At 56.9% G+C, this 19,805-nt stretch overlaps 3 protein-coding genes across 3 annotated transcripts; 2 read left to right on the top strand and 1 right to left on the bottom strand.

Annotated features, from left to right (window-relative positions):
• Positions 1-368: 368 nt before the first annotated feature.
• Positions 369-4,751, top strand: IL10RA (interleukin 10 receptor subunit alpha). The gene is made up of 7 exons (XM_071576375.1): positions 369-468; positions 1,288-1,408; positions 1,533-1,711; positions 1,979-2,157; positions 2,476-2,626; positions 2,789-2,916; positions 3,056-4,751. Exons 1-7 carry the CDS (start codon positions 405-407, stop codon positions 3,965-3,967), a joined length of 1,734 nt encoding a protein of 577 aa, XP_071432476.1. The 5' UTR covers positions 369-404; the 3' UTR covers positions 3,968-4,751.
• SMIM35 (small integral membrane protein 35) lies at positions 4,570-19,381 on the bottom strand. Its single transcript, XM_071576377.1, has 8 exons — positions 19,225-19,381; positions 14,437-14,573; positions 10,330-10,423; positions 9,729-9,924; positions 8,084-8,200; positions 7,710-7,743; positions 7,360-7,489; positions 4,570-6,839 (listed from the first exon to the last, which is right to left on the bottom strand). The coding sequence occupies exons 4-7, from the start codon at positions 9,742-9,744 to the stop codon at positions 7,384-7,386; spliced, it is 273 nt and encodes a 90-aa protein (XP_071432478.1). The 5' UTR covers positions 9,745-9,924; positions 10,330-10,423; positions 14,437-14,573; positions 19,225-19,381; the 3' UTR covers positions 4,570-6,839; positions 7,360-7,383.
• Positions 11,862-19,788, top strand: TMPRSS4 (transmembrane serine protease 4). Its single transcript, XM_071576376.1, has 13 exons — positions 11,862-12,028; positions 15,389-15,419; positions 15,498-15,611; positions 15,761-15,913; positions 16,021-16,150; positions 17,152-17,253; positions 17,369-17,409; positions 17,879-18,038; positions 18,234-18,400; positions 18,625-18,720; positions 18,827-18,966; positions 19,102-19,251; positions 19,415-19,788. Exons 1-13 carry the CDS (start codon positions 12,020-12,022, stop codon positions 19,424-19,426), a joined length of 1,305 nt encoding a protein of 434 aa, XP_071432477.1. The 5' UTR covers positions 11,862-12,019; the 3' UTR covers positions 19,427-19,788.
• The last annotated feature ends 17 nt before the right edge of the window (positions 19,789-19,805 follow it).

Raw genomic sequence — 19,805 nt, 5'->3', positions numbered from 1 at the left:
TGTGCTCTGTAAAATCCTTGTGACAGGTCACCCTCAGTGCTAACACTCACCTTTGCTGTGCTTTTAACATCTCTTTACATAACAAAGCAGGAAAAGCAGAAGCACCCTATGCTTGTACTGGCCTTTCTCAGCACTGCACCGTTTTGCTCAGAAAAGCCCCCAGAATTCTTCATTTTCAGGCTGCTGTTGGAAATGCCCAGCCTGGGGCTGAGATATTGGCTGGGGGTGAGTGGGTGGACAGAAAAAAAAAGTGGAAGTGGCTGCACAGTGACTTTCCTCTTGCTCTGTGTACGCCTCCAAGACGTCACTGAGCCAACCCCCGAGGAAAAACAGGCGCTCAGAGCCCGCCAGAGCAGAGCTCAGCACTGCGCTCACCCTGCTGCCACAGAGGATGCTGAGCTGCCATGGGCCCCTCCACCACCACCCTGGCACTTTGCCTGGCACTGCTCCTCACCTGGACGACAGACGGTGAGTCTCTTGCCCACACCGTGCTGGTTTTCATCTCCCTGCTGGCTGTGGCTGAGCCCCACAGCTCTGGGTAGGCTGTTCTGATCCCCTCCACACCCAGGATGGGGGAGGTAAGCAGGGAGGAGGTTGGGCATCATCACTGGGTGCTCAGCCCTCAGACTGGAGGTTTGGAGCAGGACACAGCCAGGGCTCTCTGCTTGCCTTTTGTTGCTGTTTGGAAGCCCAATAGCTCTGTGAGTCCTCAGCCTTGCTTATCCCCGCTGGTGTGGTCATAGGTGAGGTGCCACTGTCACTGCTCGGTGCTGGGCTCAGTGTTTGCTGGCTGACAGTGGTTGTTGAGGAGACCCACACAGGAAGGGTGGCAAACGTTATCAAGCGGGGCTTTGCTGCCAGGTGACAGTACTGAAATCGAGCAGGAGGTGTGAAAAAGTCTGTTTCATCCAGGCAGCAAATGAGCAAAACAGGAAAGATAAGTCCAAACAGAGCTGCAAGAAAGCTGAATCCAAAACAGAGCCCCTCTCCCCAATGGCAGGGGATTGGGGATGCAAATATAGCTCTTTTCTTGGGGCAGAAAAACACCGGGAACATCCCAGTTGGGCTGAACTGGGCTCTCCCCAAAAAGAGAGGAAGAAGAAGATGGAGATGAGCAAATACTGAAACGTGGAAAAAGAAACTCAGGGAAATCCTACATATTTTGAGTGTGTAATTTGGGAGTGATACTCCAGGAGGCCATCCCAAGGGCTCTGCCCAGCTCCAGTGGGCACCAGTGGGACAGTGGGATGCACAGCCTCACCCAATGCCCACCTTTGGTCCCAACAGGTGAGGAACTGGCGAGCCCCCAGCATGTGCGTTTCGATGCCAAGATCGCGTGGCACCTTCTGCGGTGGAAGCCGGGACACAACCACTCTGGGGACATCTGCTACGACGTGGAGTACCGAGTGTGAGTGCAGTGATGGGGGCACGGGCAGGGGGGTGATACCTGCCTGGCATCTGATCCCAACAGCAGGGCAGTCGAGTCCCTGTGCTGCCCACATGGCTCTCACCCCCGGTGCTTCTCCCCACAGCTACGGCAGGAATGTCTCCTGGACAGCCATCCCAGAGTGCACAGGGACCTTGGGGCACTCCTGTGACCTCACCTACTACACCCTGGATCCCGAGAGGCGCTACCTGGCACGGGTCAGGGCTGTCTCTGGAAACCACACGTCCTCATGGCAAAGGACCAACCCCTTTTCCCCACAAGAAGGTAGGTTGGGGTCTGCCTTCACTCAGGCAGGGGTGGGAGTCTCTGAGGATGGTGAGGTCAGGGTGCTAAACAGCTTGAGAAGTACTGTGGGATCAATGAGAGCAGGGATATTTCCCTGCATACCTTCCTGGAGGGCTGGTGGGCTGCAGGATGGGATGGGACAAAGCGAGGATGGGTGGCCCTGGCTGTAAGAGACAGTCACAGCTCAGTCCAGCGCTGCAAACAGGAGACAGCCCTAATGTGCTTTCCTGACTGACTTGCTTCCAGCCATCCTGCACCTGTCGGGTCACAGCCTCTCTGTGAGAGGCAACACCATCCACGTGCAGCTCCAGCTGCTTTTCCAGGCTGGGAACACCACTGTGAACTTCGAGGACATACATGAGGACATACACGAGAACACGAGGCAGTACCAGGTGTACGTCAGGAGGAGGCAGGACAACAAGACGGTGAGATGAGTTGCTGCTCCCATGCTCTTCCCACCTGTCCCACACAGTGCTGCTCAAGTGGAAAATCATATTATTAAAGCACAGTCTTCTGTAAAACTAAACATTGAGCTTTCTCACAGCCACGATATCACAGAGATGTTTCTCTGTGTGTTTTATTGCAGTAGACTCCCTGACTCCTGCCATTTTGGGTCTAGCTGCCATCAGCCCTATCTGACACACCCCAGGGACAAGGGAGGAGGGGGGAGCAAAGACGGAGTGCCCTGCCCTCCTGTGGGAGCTGGGAGCTCTCAGGTACCAGCCTGTGCTCTCTTGTTGCAGTTTGTCAAGACGGAGACCACCCCAGAGTTCACCATCACCAGCCTGTTCTGGGGTACCGAGTACTGCCTGAGCGTGGAGCCCAGTGTGACCAACCGGCCCGTCCCCACCATGCGCACCGACGAGCAGTGTGTCACCACTGCCCAGAGAGACTGTGAGTGGGCAGCCAGGGAAGGTGGGGGGACTCATGGGATGCAGACCCTCCTCAGCCTCCTGTCCCTACGGGCATGGGGGTCCACGCCAGGACAGCTGCTCTGTGCAATGTGCACTGAAAGTGCTGCCTTTCTCCCTCACCTGGACATGTCCTCTCTTGCAGGGAGTGAAAAGCTTCTTCCAAGCATCCTCAGCTCCTCCTTCATTGCACTGTTGCTTTTTCTGGGCATCCTGGTGTCTCTGCTGGTGTGCACCTACATAAAGAAGCCCATGAAGACCCCGTCTGTCCTGGTAAGACAGGGACGTGCCAGGCCCATGGCACCATTTGCGGCTGGTGTGGAGGTGCAGAGGCAGGCATGGGGAGCACTGGGAGAGGCCAGCAACACGAGGGACAAAGCACAGATCAATCTCTTCTTTTTCTCCCTCTCAGAAGTCCTTCATGAAGCAGAGCTCGCTGTGGGTGGATCACGAGCCCCCATCCTTGGGCAGCCTGGATGCAGATCTCATCCCGCAGCTGTTCCTGTGCCAGAAGGATCCACAGCCAGACAGCAGCCTTGTCAGCAGCACCAGCACAACCCAGCAGCCCCTGGAGCAGGACTGGAGGCTCCCAGTGTGGCCTGAGGACCGGCTGTGCCTGCTGGGGCCTGTGGGGAGCAGAGACAACAGCGGCACCAGCACCGACAGCGGCATCTGCCTGCACATCCCCTCCTCCTCTGAACTGAGCTGCCCCACGGACTCTGAGCCCCAGGGCTACAAGAGACAGCTGCCCACTGGTGATGACAGTGGTGTGGGCTTGGAGAGTGCCTGCCCTGGTTCCACATGCTCCTCCAGCAGCGGAAACAGCAGCCAAGGGGAGTCCAGCCTCTCCCCTGCCACCAGCCAGGAGGATGTGGAGTTCCGTGGGTACTTGCAGCAGTCCAGGGGCACAGTGGAGCCAAGCCAGGACCCAGTCAAGGGGGTGCCCCTCTTGGGCTGTGCAGGGTCCATGCAGAGCACAGACGTTGTGCTGGATGTTGAGTGCTCTGAGCTGGCTGTGTCCAAAGGATATTTGAAACAGTCCTCTGCAGAGCATCCCCGCAGCCACACACAGGACCTTGCACCACCTGCCTTGGGCTTTTCCAGCCAGATTGGACCCCTAGCCCCCACTTTGCTGAGTTGGGAGTCTCCCTTGGCCTCCAAAACTGGTCCTGAGCTCCTGAAAGCTCCCTGTGACATTAGTATCTTCAACACTGACTTCCTGGGGATGCTGCCCCTCACCTCCAGCCTCAGCACTGACTGGCTCACGCTGCCAGTGAACCCCCTGAGCCTGCTCAGTGGGGACAGCAAGGACAGCCGCCTGTGAGCCATCCCCAGGCTGGGGAGCAGGTACTGACAGCCCTGCACATGATCCAACTACCTCTTCTTCCCACTGCCCGTGGGGAGCAGCCACTCAATAAGCTATTGCCAATCCCTGAATGTTAACACACCAAACTGAGCAGTGCCAGGACGAGATGTGCCCCAGGAGCACCTGCTCAGCTATTGGTGGGCCTTCTTTTGTCCCAGTACTGCTGGGACAGCCCCCAGTGTGTCCTTCCACCTGGTCTCTTGTGTACAGCTAACAAGAGACATGGATCAACTGCGCTGGAGGAGTTCACTCCAACCTCCTCGGACCACCAGGCCCAAGGATACCCACCAGGATATTTCCCAAGGATGATCCTGCCTTGTCTGCTCTCCTCAGCAGCCCAGCATGGAGCTTAGGCCAGTCCTGTGCTTCCACTTCCCCCTTCCCCAGGCCAGCACTGGGCTCCTCCAGCTGACGTCCACAGCTCTGGTGACACCCTCCAGTGTCATCCAGACCTTTCACAACACAGACACTGGAAGCAGAGCGCAGCCTGACATCAGCCATCCTGCTGCTGGGAGGATGGCACTCCCACCCTGGCTGCCCTCACATGGAGGCAGCAAGGGACTTTCCTGACCCTACAGAGACCCTTTGGCAGAGCCCCAGGGCACTGGTTGGCTCTGGGAGAAAATGGGATGCACCAGCATGAGCTGGGGTAGCCCTGCCCACACTATGGTCCATATTCTACCACTGTTCTTTACAGACATTATTTATTCTATTTAATTTGTAAATACAAAGGATGTGGTGTTATTTATTTGGTCTGTTTTTCTGTTCAGACTCTCCTAAGGTCAAGCTGTACTTTCTGTTTTCAGATACAGACATTCCCCATCAGCAAAGGGCAACAGGCCTTTGCCTCACATGAGGAAGGGCATTTCCACATCAGAGCTGGAAAAAGGAGAACCAAGCCAGCTCATCAAGAGCTTGTCACGCACCTGAGGACCAGAGTGGTTGTCCCAGGGCAGTGTTGTGAGAACACTCACCAGGGAAGTAGCAGGGAAAAGGATCTGGGTTGCTCATGGTGATTCCACAGAGATGCACTGGGTGTGCAGTGCATCCCATGGGACAGCACTTGGGGTCATTACCAGAGAGAGACAGGAACATCTCAAGGCAGAGCAGAACAAATCCAACCCACGGGTTGGGGAAACCAGGAAGGCTGAGCATGGCATTTTGACAGGCTTGTTGACATGGTGGTATTTGGTCATAGATTAGACTTGATGATCTCAGAGGTCTTTTCCAACCTGGTTGATTCTGTGATTCTGTGAACAGTTATTGTCAGAACGGAAACAGCATGAGATGGAACAATTCACCGTGGGCCATACACTTGACTACTGCCAGATCACAGCAAAGTCTTTCCAAGAGTCACGTAGTTTCCAAGAACCTTCACGGTGGGATAGTCCCATTAAAACTGTTGGTGAAAACCCTCCTCAGGGAGTATGTTTTTCAGGTGAAAGCATGAGTCAGTGGAGGCAGGAGAAGGGGGTTGATCACTGCAAGGTGGCCCTTTGTTATGTCTGATGTTGCAGTAATCTCACAATCTCACTTGAAATCAGTCCTTGCACCCCACAATGTGGAGGGTCCTGTGTTCCTCCTCCTGCCCCTCCATTGACCCCATTCCTTCTATGAATGTGTATTTCAGGGATTGGAGCTTTTAGCTTTCTTTTTTTTTCTTTTTTTTTTTTCAACTTCCTCTGGAAAACAGAGTCATCAAAACTAAGTTTGACCCTTTTTTTTTAGTTTTTCTTTTAAACACTGCTGACGTCAAGCTCTGTGGCTGGATCCTGTGCTGTGCTGAGCACTGTCAGTTCCTGCTCACCACGAAGGGCTCCAGCTGGCAGCACATGGGCCAAAGGAGGTGCCACTGACCCCCTCCATGAACAGGCAGAGCTCTTCTTTCAACCAAATCCTGGAGTTTGCCAGAAAGTCTCAGATCACAGGGTTAGGTTTCAGTGGCCGAGAGTTTGGATGGTTCCTCTGACTCTCTGGAAATCCCACTCTGTCCTCACTGGTTTCCCTACACGCAGCCACGTGGTCTCACAAGTTTCTCTTCATTTTCCTTCTGAGAAAAGTTTGAAAAGAAATGGTCCCAAAGCCCTCCTGTGCCTCACCAACCGTCGCCATCCTGGCAGGGCTGCTCTCTGTGGCCACAGCAGCTTTCCCATGGCTGCTCTCATGCTCTGGACACTTCCACAGCCACTTGCTCTGTCAAGACTGAAGGCAATTGGTATGAAAAAATCAGAAGAAACCCCACAGGGACTTTCTGAGGTGTTTGCTTGTACTGTTGGTTCAGGGGACAAACTCCCACACTGGTCCAGATATTGGAGTGAGGAGGGGATTTGGAACAGACTTCCCATTTCTTCACAGCATTTCCCGCAGCTGTACAAACCCAGTCACGCAGTTCTGGGGCTCCTGGTCATCCTCCTCTGCTGGTTCTCTGCACTTCTGGTGCTGTTCACTAAGTGCCTGGTTCCAGATCTCCTGAGCATGGAGGTGGCTGGTCCTGAGGGCTGGAGGGTCTCTGAGCCATGAGAAAGGTGGCTGTTTTCTCCACAATGAGTGCTGAGGAAACCTGGGATAAAGCTGCATCATCTTCCTCCATCCCAACAAGAGGAGGCCCTGCCTGTGCCAGCCCCAGGCACCTGCTGTGCTGCCCATGGCCAGCCAGGGAACTGTGGTTGGGAAGCTGATGGAGAAGCTTCCAGAGAACTGGAATTCTGAAAGTCTCTTTGAACACATCCACGTGTATCGCCTGCTTCAGGTGCCGGGATGGGGAGTTGGACCAGATGGTCTCCAGAGATCCCTTCCAATCCCAACTATTCTGTGATTCTGCAAATCTTTTCTTAAAAATGGAAACTGCACGTTACCATTTCATAAGAAATCCAGCACATTCAGGGGCTGATTTTTACAGAAGTGAAAATGGAGGAGTTCCCCCCAGCCGGTTTTGGTTGCTTTTTTGGTTGGTGCTGGGTGGTGGGTGAAAGGCAGCAAGAGGAAGCGGTGCAGGAGTGCCCAGGCTCCAGCCCCAGCCCCCTTTGCCCCTGCCCACATATTCCATCCCAGGCTGAGGACAGTGGGGAAATAAATGAAAACCAAAGCCTGTGCAGGAGAAATGAAAGCCAGAGCCAAGGAAAGCCCCTGTAGCACCACAGCCACAGGATTTCTGCTGAAAAACCTTGGGACTATCCCAGGGAAAGCTGCGATGCCCAGGGGCTACAAGGCAGCAGGAAGGCTTTGGAACACAGCACTCTCTCCCCCCTGGGGTCCCCACAGGGGCACCCACAGTCTGTGCTGGGGGACAAGCATGGCTGGGGACACCGACACCCATCACCAGGCAGGGGGGAACAGGGGTGATGTCCTACCTGCTCACCAGCCTGGCTCCCACCTCACGGCCCCTGGTTGTGGAAGGGCTCATAGCCACTGCCTGTGGCACTCAGAGAGCCACTGATGCTGAATGGGGGCACCAACTCCATTGCCACTGAGCCCTTCCCACTGCAGGGAAAGCAAAGATGTCAGCAAGCTGCCTGTCCTCCTGAAACCCCTGCCAGCCCACAGGGTGGGGACTGTCCCCATGGAGTCCCCCAGAAAAACTGTCCTGAGGAGGCAGCACCTGCAGGCTGGTGGGTTTAGGACTGGTGAGGATGTGTGACAGCTCAGCACTGCACAAAGTGAGCAGCCAGCCCACCCCAGGTTCCCCCACTGCATCACTCACCGGGTGTGGTAGAGGCTGAAGACAAAGTCAGGCCCTGGAGAGGCAGGAGGAAGAGGAGAGAGAGGGGTATCAGAGGTGTCAGAGCCACATGATGCCACAAATTCACCTTGTCTTTGCTGTGACTCTGTGTGGCAGCACAGGGACAGGCAGGACAGGCAGGACAGGCAGTGAGACAGCACCAGAACATCACTGTGCATCCCCCTCCTCCTTGTGTATCCCCAGCTTGCCCCAGAGCCCCCCTGCACGTAGGTTTCCACAGCCCTCCGGGGCCAGCTAAGGTCAGGTGTGCTCCCCACACCCCAGACCCTGCAGCCCTGTCCTTAGAACCCTCCCTGCCCTGTCACCACCTGTCCCCCTGCTCTGCCCACACTCACGGCGCCAGCACTGGCCCCTCTGGTACCACTGGATGAAGGTGTAGCCAAAAGCCATGAGGATCAGCAAGGCCAGCCCGATGCCAAGGACAGCCCCAGTCACGTTGATGGGCTCTTGCCCTGTAAAGCAGAGGGAGAAGGAGCTCTGCAGACAAACCCCTGTGGGAGGCTGGGGGTTCTGATCATCCCGTGGTGGACACAGGACAGCTGAGGGCTGGGATATGACCCTCCACCCTATGCTATTCCTATAGAGGGGATGGACTGCACACCACAAGGCTGTTGAGTGCTCTGGCATGGAGATTTTTGCTACCTCCAAAGCCCTGTGATGGTCACACAGACACCACCTCTGCTGTCCCCAGGTGTCCTGGAAGGCGGGATGGTGACTGGGACAGGAGCTGACCACTCTGACGATGCTGTATTCCCACTTCTGGTCCCACTCACACTGTCATGGGTAGCAGTTCTTTTCCCGACTACCCCTGGAGCCATTTATCCCTGCAGCCAGCCCGGCACAGCCGCACAGACCCATTTCTGGGCTGGCAGTTCCCTCTAGAGGATGCACTCGTCAGGGCAAGCAGCCTCCTGCTGCCAGGGCCAGGCTGGGACGGGACATAGAAAGGGCTGTGCAGGGACATGGATGAGGCTGTGCAGGACTTCTGCAGGGCTCTGCACCACTCCATCCCTCCTATTCATGGCCCAGGGGCTGGAGAAGTCCAGCACCAGCCAGTGCTCCCAGGATTGCCAGGGGGACACCAAGGTGCCCATCACAGCAGAGCCACTGAGAATCCATCTCTCTGCTGACAGCTCTGGGGGCAGCTGTGCCCTGGAGAGCACAGGGAGGGCTGGGCACTGCCCCGCAGCACAGTCAGCCCCGCATTGGAGGGTACAGAGACGGGTCCTGCGCCGTGCAGCGTCAGGAGTGAGGAGGCAGCAGAAAGGGATGACCTAACAGCAGCTAAATTTAGGCAGATGCCAGTGGAGTGAGAACATTTCCCCTGTGGTCACAGTGTTTGCATAGTGAGCAAAGTCCCGGAACATTCTGCAACCTGCAGCACTTGCTCTACTTGATGGGTTCCACCAAAGAGGTGGGAGCACCAGAGTGTCTGAGAACACCTGAGTTCCACAGCACAGGAGCAGGAGCAGCCTGCCCTTCCTTCCCTTCCACCAGGCCCTCCTGGCAGGGCTGAGGGGGCCAGGATACATGGGCAGCCAATGCCTCCTGCTTCTGCTGGGGCAGAGGGGAGATGGAGCTCTGGGACCCCAGAGGGGTGAGGTCAGGGAGCTGCTGCAGCCGTGATTCATGTGCAGGAGCTGTGGGGCAGGAGGAACGTGGTGCAACAGCCTCCCTGAATCAGCTGGCTGCCGAAACTGCCCTGTCCCCACGCCTACTGCCAGTGGGAGGGTGATGGCTTCATGCCCAGGCCCTGCCCCGTGCTGTGTGTGGGAGGCATCTCTGCCTTGACACCATCGGGAGCAGACATCCCCACATCCCAGCAGGATGGCTCTGAGCAGCGCTGCTGGAGGCAGAGCCGTGGCTGCAGCTGAGCCCCAGCTCACAGACAGCTGGAGGAGGAAGGACATCAAAGCACTGCCCTTGCCACAAAACACCCCACCTTTGCCCTGTGGGGGGAGAAAAAGGCCACCCACTCACCTGACTGGGGGTCCATCTCCCGGTCTTGTGCCCAGGAGCTGCTCACGGCTGTCCCAGGCTGGAGGATGCTGCAGCAGAGCCCTGTGTGTGCTGGAGGCTGGCACGTCCTGCCCGTGCCCTCCTCTGCCAGTGACACAGTTGTCTCACCACCCTCACTGCAGCAAGGCCAGGCACCAGTCCTCACCCACTGGTTCAACTGGTTCCAGGGGAGAAAGCAGAGGAGCTCTGGCAGACATGGCAGACGGCACATCCCAGTGCCCAGCCCAGCCTCCCCAACCCTTGGGATGGGCATGATGCCCACCTGTGTGGGCAGGTATGCCCTCCCACTGCAGGAAGAGGCTGCACTGGGAGCCTGAGGGACAAGGACAGCCTGTACACAGGTGTGTCCAGCCCTGGTAAGGTTCTAGAGGGGCTGTGTCCTTTGGCAATCACCTCCTGGCAAAGACCATCAGCCAGGCGGGTGGGAGGGTCCCACACAGAGTCCGGGCTTGGACATTTGGGGATACTCACAAGGGTTATGGCCCCCATGCAGAACCCCAGGGGGACAGGAGTTCCCCACCAACTGCCCCCAGTCAGATATCTCCTGAGATGATGCACTTACAGCTGTATGAGATCATCTTCTCCAAGTCCCAAACCACGGGGTCAGGTGGGAATCAGCTTCTGCTTGTGGAAAGAGGGAAAACCACTTCCCGTGGCTGCAGCGAGAAATGACAAACAGGGATAACCATTAACAGCTGGAAACTGGGCATCCAGGGGGAAAAATCCTTCTTGCTTTGTGGCACCTTGCCAGGCACAGCCTTTACTATACCCCAATGCCAGTGGCACAGGGTGGCCAGGGCAGGAGCCAAGCCCCCCAGCATCCTCCCCAGGGTAAGCAGCTCAGTCCAAGGGCAGGGGTGACGCCTGGGACCTGCAGGGATGCTGGCTGGGATGCAGAGCCAGCAGGAGGCAGAAGGGACAACAGGTATTGCAGACCCCCAGGTACTGGCATTGCCCAGCTCAGATAGAGAGAATGAGACCACTTCTTGCTGGATGGGAGAGGGCATGGATGGGGTGTGTAAATGTGTGGCTCTGGGGCATTGATGGTCACACAGAGCTCTGGCCCAGCCTTGCCTGACCCCTGCATGACCCCAAAGGAACCAGGATGCCCAGAAACCTGTGTCATGCCAGGGCTCTGGGTGCAGGAGGCCACGGAAGGGTGACAGGCTGGAAATGCAGCTGCGCTCCAGGAAGCAAAGCCCTGAAGGCGCATGGAGCTGTGACATAACCTCTGCAAACCTCAGCAGCTTCTTCAAAACCTTTATAACCTTCTACCATGTGACCTCCCTCCCCATGGATGCTCCCCAGCTCCTTTCCCTTCCATGGCAGCAGGGCTGGCATTGGGATGCTCTGGGAAGGTTGCCAGGACTCACCATGGCATACCAGGGACCCAGTCTCTGCACAGCTCCCCACTACTGCAGCCCCTAAACCAGTTTTCGAGCTGAAGTCTGTCACAGGCAGAGCACTTCCCAATATAGGGCTGGAGGGCTGTAAGAACCCCCCTCCTACACACCTCTGCCAGCCCCAGCTTGTGCAACACAACATCCAACCAGACCAGCTTCTCTGCAAATAGATGGGGGTTGCAAGAGAAGGTCACAGCCATCCCTGAGCCCCAGGAAAACCTTCCTCAGGCACTCACTTGCTTTCCATTTGACTTCCCTCCAGCTCTGCCAGGAGCAGTGCCAGCTGTGACCTGGGGCAGCGCGGGGACACACAGACCGAGTGACCCGAGAGTCAGGTAACCTCACACACAAACTCTCCTCCTTTCCTCCTCCACCTACTAAAACATCTCTTTAAAAACAACCCAGTGCAATGCGGAAGAGACGGACAAAGAGCAGGGTGGCCGTGCATCCCCTTATCATCAGGAGGAGCAGGAAAAATCAGTCAGTTCACTTCTGATAAGCTATTTGGTGACAGCAGCTCTGCAGGTGAGTCACCCTCCAGTGTCAGATGCTCAGGAGATTACAGCAGGTGATGGTGCTGCTGATAGACCGGTGTTATATTACAATACAGACCATGATTCCTGTTTCACAATTCCCCTTGTGGGTTTTAAGGAGTGCTGGGGCGGTCCTGTCCCAGTGTGAGTGCAGCACGGGCACAGAGCACAGGCACAGGGGTGCAGGAGCATCGCTGGCAGTGGCTTCTGGGCATTGGGACACCTGCAGCCTACCCGTGCCCTGCACTGGAGGATATTCTGTGATTCTGGGATATTTGCTGGGTGTCTGCAGGCAGAAGGACCACGTTGGAGCTGGATGAACATGGTGAGTCGCTGACAGCTCTGCCCCCTACCCCTGGCCCCAGCTCTTCGCACACTCCACATCCTGCTGCACTCGCAGCCCGGCACTGCCAGGAGCAATTCTCTGGTGATGAGGCAGCCCAGGCTCCAAGAGCTGCTGCTCCCCAGCCCTGGCAGCATCCAGGTAGTGTTCTACCTGTGCTCTCAACACCGCATGGTGGCTGGTGGATATGGCACCTGGGTACCCCCCGCCCCTGAGCTCTCACTCCCCTGTTTCTCTGGCTTGCCTCAGCCCTCTCCCAGCTCGGGAAGCAGACAAGCAGACAAGCAAGGCAGTGTGTCTTGCACTCTGCATGCCAAGGGGAATGAGCCCTTCTGGAGTGTCTTATCCCGCCTGAGAAAGGGATGGTTCTTGGGTATCACCTGGGTGAGAGCCAGGCCCCCTCTGTCCTGCAGTGCAGCTCCCACTTTGGGACTGTCAGTCCCTGTGCTCAGCACAGGGGGCACAATCAGCCACCTGCAGTGCCCTTTGCCAGCAAAGCCATGGCCACCAAACCCCAGCCTGGCAGGCAGTCCCTCCCTAGGAAGGAAAGACTTCCCTGAGAAGTCAGACAGGTACAACCCAGCTCTCTGGACACTGTAAAACCCTCCATCAGCAACACACCAGGATATCATCCCCTCCAGGGCAGGGAACTCACCCCCTGCATGGCAGCAACTGCTCCACACACCTGTGGGTTAAATCCCTGCAGACAAGGAGTCAGCCCTGGAGTTTAATCACCCTGGGAAGCTTGGTTTTGTGAGGGAGCATTCCACCTGCTCCTGAGGGAGGGAAGAAGCACAGCTCAGCACACCCTGCAGCCCCCCACCACAGAGGGCAGATGGTGAGGAGCCAGCTGCACCCCTGGCCCACCAGATGGTGTGGGTGAAGAGGTTCATCAGAACTCCATGGCTGCTGGACTGGCATTTGCTGGAGCACATAATGGCCATATTGACATAAGGTGCTTTGGGAGAACACAGCAAGGGAGCTCAATTAGTTACGGTAGCCTTGGGTTCTCCAGGAAATCATGTGCCTCCACTCCACACAGGAGTGGGCACAGCTCTTACCTAACCTTGGATTTAACCAGTGCAGCTCTTGCTCATAGTGTGGGTTTGAGAGGAGTCAGAAAGAGGCAGCCCTGGGCAGCTCCAAGGTGTGAATGCCTTTGAAAGAGAGGAGGAGGTTTGTGGAATGACGAAAATTAAAAAAAAAAAACCAAAACCAAAACCAAAACAACAATAACCTCTTATCCCACCTGCATCTGCCCCAGACCTGCACAGGTGTCTCAGAAAGGAGCCTGATACTGGATGACGTGATGGGGACAAGTATGGGCAGCCTGGGGACAGGCAGGGGCAGCATTGCCACAGCAGTGCCCCTCAGCCATGGAGGCTGGAGGATCCATCACAGCCTGGGACCGTTCCCACAGGGAACCGTTAACATCCCATTATCCAGGTCATGCCCAGCCCAGGCCCAAGGTGACACAAGAGGTCAGCTTGAGGAAGGACCAGCCCCACGTGCCATGGGCTGGCTGCACTGGAGGGTGTATGTGCAGCATTGCCGAACTCCCAGGGCTCCTGCAGGCACCAGGTGCTGCAGAAAAGCATCTCTGGAAGGGCAGCAGTGATGAGAGGTGGATACAGGTTCCCCTTCCCACCCTGTCCTCCTGCTCCCAGAAGCTCCCCAGCTCCCTGCCACCAGGAGACAGGCTCTCTTCCTTGTGGGAGCTGATCAGAGCCCATCACAGTATGGGGAATTTGGCATAACCTGCCCACACCCAGCACAGGCTCCAGCTGAGCTCAGCTGTTTGGAGAAAAGCCACTGGCATTTCCTCAAAGGAGCCAGACATTGGCATGCTGGGGCACAGCCACATGCCCACAGCACCTGGTGGGATCCTCACCTGCAAAGGTCACTTCTTGTTCCCAAAACCGGCAGCCCAAGCCATGGAGCAGGAACATGATGGGGAGACAACATGTCCTGGCTGGGCGAGGGGCAGCGACCCAAGTGAGCAGTACATAATCCAAGGGGCCTTTTTGTCTTGGCACAAGAATAATGGCTTGGCACTTGCCTGTAAAATCCTGCAGGTAGATTGTGTGTGCATGGCTAAATGTGCCCCGGTACAGTGACCCAGAGAGGGAGGGCTTATCTCTCCTCTGTCCTGCCCTGGGCTGGAGGACAGCTCCTTACCCACATGTCCAGTCCCACTGCACTGCTCTTCTAAGTCCTCTGCTCTCATTTGAGTTGACTAAAGCTATCATCTCCAGCCCTGTGCTGCTTCTGAAGTCCAGAAGTTGGAACAAAGGCTTCCAAGCTCTCCTGGATTGTGCTGCTGGATCTGTGGGTTTATCACAGCGGGTTTAGTCTTCCTTACCTCTGTTCATGCAAAAACCTTGTCTTACCTGGAGTGGCAGAGCCCAGAAGCAACAGCAAAGGAAAAGAGTTCACTGAGGCTGGCCAGGCATGGAAAGGACCAGTCTCAGCAGAGCAGGAACATCCTTCCAGTCTGCTGCTGTTCAATGGTACGGCACAAACACGGCTGCAAAACAGGGCAACAGGATCATACGGTGCCCACCTGAACCCCTCAAAGGAGCTCTGGGCTCTGCCCAGCACCAGCCCACTCACCAAGGGCAAGGTGCCCAGTGCAGCACTCAGGACCTGCCTTCCTGCAGTTCTTGTAGGAGAAGCTGTTACAGGAGGATAATGTTGGGGAGATCAAGCGGATCAATGCCTGATTCATCACCAGCCCAGCCTTGGCTGCTGCCAGGCTGTGTTTACTGTGTGTCCTAGCAGCGGCACAGCCTGCACTCCCTCCCTCCCCGCCCTGGGAGTGCTGGCTCCCATGGGCTGGTTCCTCCAGCGCTCTGGCAGCCTGTCAGGGAGCACTCGGGCTGTGCCTCCTGGTGTCTGACCCTACTGAAGATATAACCCCCGTCGTGACATGCCTGTGTGCCACAGCCCTGCAGGCTTGTGTATTTTGACTCAGAGTTTCTTGGCACATCAGAAAGTGCCTCTTTCATAACATCTATGACTTGTTAAGCCTCTGGTGTGTTAATGGCAGTAACTCCATAACATTAGTAGCCACTTACTGAAATAACAGAGCAGGTGACCTCGGGTGACAGCGGAGCCAAGTGTTGTCACATCAGGTCACACCATCCCTATCTCCAGCAGCTCTAAATCTGGATGGAACTTGAGGCAGTTTCCCTGCCCATCTCTGCTGCCCTCCTTGGGGTGGCTGGTCATGTCAGCTGTGAGCTCACCATGGAGCCAGCTCTCCACACTGCTACAGATCCCTCCAACTGCTCTTTGTCTGCAGTTTCACCCTGGTAACTGGTTGTCCCCTCTGGTTTGCAGGACTCAGCCTCGGAGCGGCTGAACAGCAGAGGTAATACCTGTGGGACCTGGGGGTGAGTGATGCCAGGCTGAGCCTGGCCACACAGGGACACACTCCTCTGTGTCGCAGGTCCCAGCACGAGATGCAAATCCTCCAGGACACTGGAGTCCTTCAAGCGGGTTGGCATCCTCATTCTGGCCGTGGTGCTCACCCTCGCCTGCCTGGTTGCCATCGGGTTCCTGGGTACAGATCCCAACCTCTTCTCCCCCTCCTTTTGCATGGCCATGGCTCAGCAAATATGGCTCTGGACCAGCTCCTTGCTGAGCACCCCTGTGCCAGCCCAGAGCTCACCCATCAGCCAGAGCTTGGTGCTGAGCCCCCTTTACCTCTAGTCAAGGTTTACCTGGACCACCACTACTTGTTCTGCAAACAGCCCCTGAAGCTGGTGCCGCTGCAGCGCGTGTGTGACGGGGAGGTGGACTGTCTGCAGGGCGAGGACGAGGCCAACTGTCCCCAGTGGGTCCCTGAGGGGTCTCCGCCTGGGGGTGAGTGCAGGACATGCCATGAGGGCTCTGGAGGGGCTGTGCTGCTGTGGCCACCCCCCGCCTGCTAAAGCCACCCATGCTGAAGCTGACTTTGTGTCTGCCTCCAGCCCGTGTTTCCAAAGACAGATCCATCCTGCAGGTGCTCAACAGGAACACTGAAGCCTGGTCCTGTGTCTGCCATGACCACTTCGACCTGGTGCTGGCCAAGGCAGCCTGTGAGCAGATGGGCTACAGGAGGTACATGGTTGCTTTCCCCATGTCTTGCTCCACTGTTTTATCTGTGCCTCTCCCATAAAAGCTCTTTTGGAATGGGGCTCTGATTACCTACAGAGCACTCAGAGCTCTGCACTAATGGTTTCAGTCCATCCCCATCACACAGGAGCTGGCTTGGAGCCCTGGCACCCTCCCACATAAGCAGAGTGCTTTGTCCAGTGTTGTCTGCTCTAACCCCAACCCTTGGGCACCCTGCCCTGCTCCTGTGTCTCACCTCATCCCCACCTCCCTGCAGCACTGCCCTCACCAGAGCAGCCCAGGTTCTCCCTGCCAACGTAACTCACCTGGGCAGGGGTGGGCACAGGGCCCCTTTATAGCCTGGGACAGCAGCTCTTGGCTGGGGCTGTGGGTGCTGCAGAGCTGGGCTGGATCACTGCAGCTGCCATGAAGCTTCATGTCATGAACCTGTGTCACCCTTGTGCCCTGCCCTGAGCTAGCAGCAAGTTTGGGGTGTTGCAGTCAACTGCAGCTGGTTAAACCTGAAATTTGGGGGAAACTGCTTGTTATTGCCCCTGGATTAAGGGAGAATTTGAGTAAAATTAGGGGTACATTAGGAAGATGTGTTCTGGTGTTTGGGCCCTTCTAGGAGCACAGACAAAGCCCAAGATGGTGTTTTCCAGCTGCAGAAAGTCAGGGATTGATGCTTGGAGCAAAGGTCCCAGATGTCCCTCAGAGACACCTGCCCTCTTCTCTTCATAGCGGGAGCACTCTCCCTTCCTACAATTGCTTCTATCCTTGGTTCCTGGGCTCAGTGGACAGTCCCCTCAACCTGCCAGTGGCCCTTCAGGAAAGTGGCACTTCCTCCTTTGACATCCCTGTATCTCTGTCCCAAGGAACCCCTTTCTACCTTGGGATTCAGGCTCCCAATGTGCTCAGGCACCAGTGCCTGTCCTCTCTCAGTACCTGTGCCCCACTGGTAGCACACCTGGATGCATTTGCTGACCTGTGCCCTCCATGTCTTTCAGCACCCCTACTTTCCAGGGGGTGGAGGCAAGTGCAGGACAGCCCCTGCCTCCCCGTGAGGTCATCCTGAACAATGGGAGCCTCCAGGTGCTGGAGCCAGGCAGGTGAGTGGGGACCATGTGGGAAGTGACCACAGCCCCGAGCGGGAGCCTGTGCTGCCTGGAAGCAGATCCAGAGCTTGTTCTCCCCAAAACCCAGCCCTTTTCCTCTCTCTTCCAGAAAGTGCCTCTCTGGGTTGGTTGTTTCACTCTTTTGTTCCAGTAAGTACTATGATGGTGGATGCACCTTGTAGGCACCTTGTGCTGCCCCAGGTCCTCACTCCTGGCACAGTCCCATGGGCTGCACTGTGGCCGGGGGAACCCAGTTCCAGCCTCAGCCCTCCCCTTTCCCACTCCCTACAGTGTTTACATGAGGAAAGTTGGATGTAATTACTGCTAACCTCGTTAAGCCAGTACAAACCTTCCAGAAATGAAACACCTAAGGGAGGCTTACCCAGCTTGCCTCAATGGGTTTCCTTTTGCCGATGAATTGCCCTAATTAAACCAATCCTCCTGTTGGGCTGGAGGGGGCAGGGGATGGCTGGACCCTGGATGGGGCAAGGGCTGACAGTGGTGTCATGGGGGTGAGGCACCCCAGCCACAGCCTGCAAGGTGCACGAGCCTCCGTCCCCACTCACCCTGTCCCTCTCTGTCCCTCCTAATGTGTCCCTTTGTCCTCCCACGCCTGCAGGCTGCGGGCAGAGCATCAGGACACCACGTGTGCTGGGCGGGAGCCCGGCTGCCATCGAGACGTGGCCCTGGCAGGTCAGTTTGCAGTACAGGAAGGAGCACATCTGCGGGGGCAGCATCATCGACCCCGGCTGGGTCCTGACGGCCGCGCACTGCTTCAAGTGAGTCGGCACCTCTGCGGCTCCTCCAGGCTGAGTCCCGCTGGGTTTAAGCCACGTGTTGATTAAATGTGGTGTAATTAACACTTCTGTGCCCCTCAATCCAACGCAGCCGACTGATGCTGTGCAGGCAGCGCCCTGCTGCCTGTCCCCATGGAGGGACAAGCAGGGAGCAGTGACAGAGCTGTCTGTGCGCAGGAACAACCCCATCATCCAGAGCTGGCGTGTGAAGGCTGGCTCTGACCTCCTCTCCAGCACTGCCACCTTTGCCGTGGAGAAGGTCTTCCTGGCCGAGGTGACACCCGCATCCCCCAAAGACAATGACATTGCCCTGGTGAAGCTGCGCTCTCCCCTGCATGTCTCAGGTGAGCAGTGGCACACCCTTCTTTGGGACAGGAGGTCTGAGTGTCCTCTGGTGGCATGGAAGGTGGGCTGGGAAGGGGATGCCCAGCCGGCACGAAGCAGGGAGGGCCATGTGACAACAGTGCCCCACAAGAGCATGGCAGGGAGTGAGGTGCCTGGCTGGTGGGTGGCCCCAGCCAGTCTGGGCCCTTTCCCCGTGAGTCTCACCTAGACATCTCCCTTCCAGACAGCACCAAGCCAATCTGCCTGCCTTATTTCGACGAGGAGCTGGTGCCAGGCACACCCCTCTGGGTGATAGGCTGGGGCTACACGGAGGAGCACGGTGAGCTGCACGGCGTGGGGGTGATGGGGTCCCTGCTCGCAGGAGGAGAGGGCTGGTGGACTCCCTTCTCACCCAGGGTCCCTCTAAGCAGCCCTTTATCCTGCAGGGAAGCTGTCAGAGCGCCTGCAGCAGGCAGAGGTGGAGCTCATAGACAAGCAGAGCTGCAACCTGGCTGCCTACCACGGGGACGTCACTGAGAGGATGCTGTGTGCCGGCCTGCCCCAGGGTGGGGTAGACACCTGCCAGGTGGGGGACCTGGGCCAGAATGAGGGGTGGATGGGTCTGCACCCATCCACAACACAGCCCCTCTGAGGGGAGAGCTGTAGTGGGAAAGGGGGGCTGGGCCTCCTGAGCCCCCCTCAGAGGGTCTGTCCTTTGCAGGGGGACAGCGGCGGGCCCCTCCTGTACTCAGGCAGGCATTGGCAGGTGGTGGGCATCGTCAGCTGGGGCCAGGGCTGTGGGACCCCCAGTACACCCGGCGTCTACACCAGTGTCCGTGCCTACCTCGACTGGATCTACTCCGTCCGCAGGGTCAGTCTGTCCTGCCGTATGCACAGGTTTTGGGGGGTGATGAGGGAGAGGCAGCCCTCTTCAGCTGAGCTGTCTCCTTAAGGACACAACTATTTTCCTCTTGGTTTTGGTTGCCTTTTCAAAAGTTTCAGTTTCTTCTCTCTCTCTCTCTCTCTCCTTGCAGTCGGAGCTCTGAGACCTGCCGGAACAGGTCGCTCCTCTCCCCAAGCCTCCCTCCCCATCCCTATGCCCTTGGCTGTCTCGGCTTTGGTAACAGCTGGGACATGGATTTCCAGCCACAGAAGGTGAGCTGAGCCTCCCAAACCCTCACTGGCAGCTGTGATTTAGGATTTCAGAGCCCAGCCAAGGAGACAAAGGGTGGCTCAGAGCAATGGCCACCCAATACCGTGAAGGAATCTGACCAGCTCAAGCTCCCTTCCAGACAAAGATTAATTTATTGCCCTGTGCTGACCCTGCTGTTGCATGATGGCTCCTGGGGGCGAAGCTGCTGTCAGCTCATTCCTGTTATACAGAGAGAAATGATGTTTGTGCTATAGAGTATCCCCATATCCCCA

This window comes from Pithys albifrons, chromosome 23 (genome assembly GCF_047495875.1).
Source record: "Pithys albifrons albifrons isolate INPA30051 chromosome 23, PitAlb_v1, whole genome shotgun sequence".
In the NCBI taxonomy this organism is placed as follows: Eukaryota; Metazoa; Chordata; class Aves; order Passeriformes; family Thamnophilidae; genus Pithys; species Pithys albifrons.
This window is presented reverse-complemented; position numbering and strand designations above follow the sequence as displayed.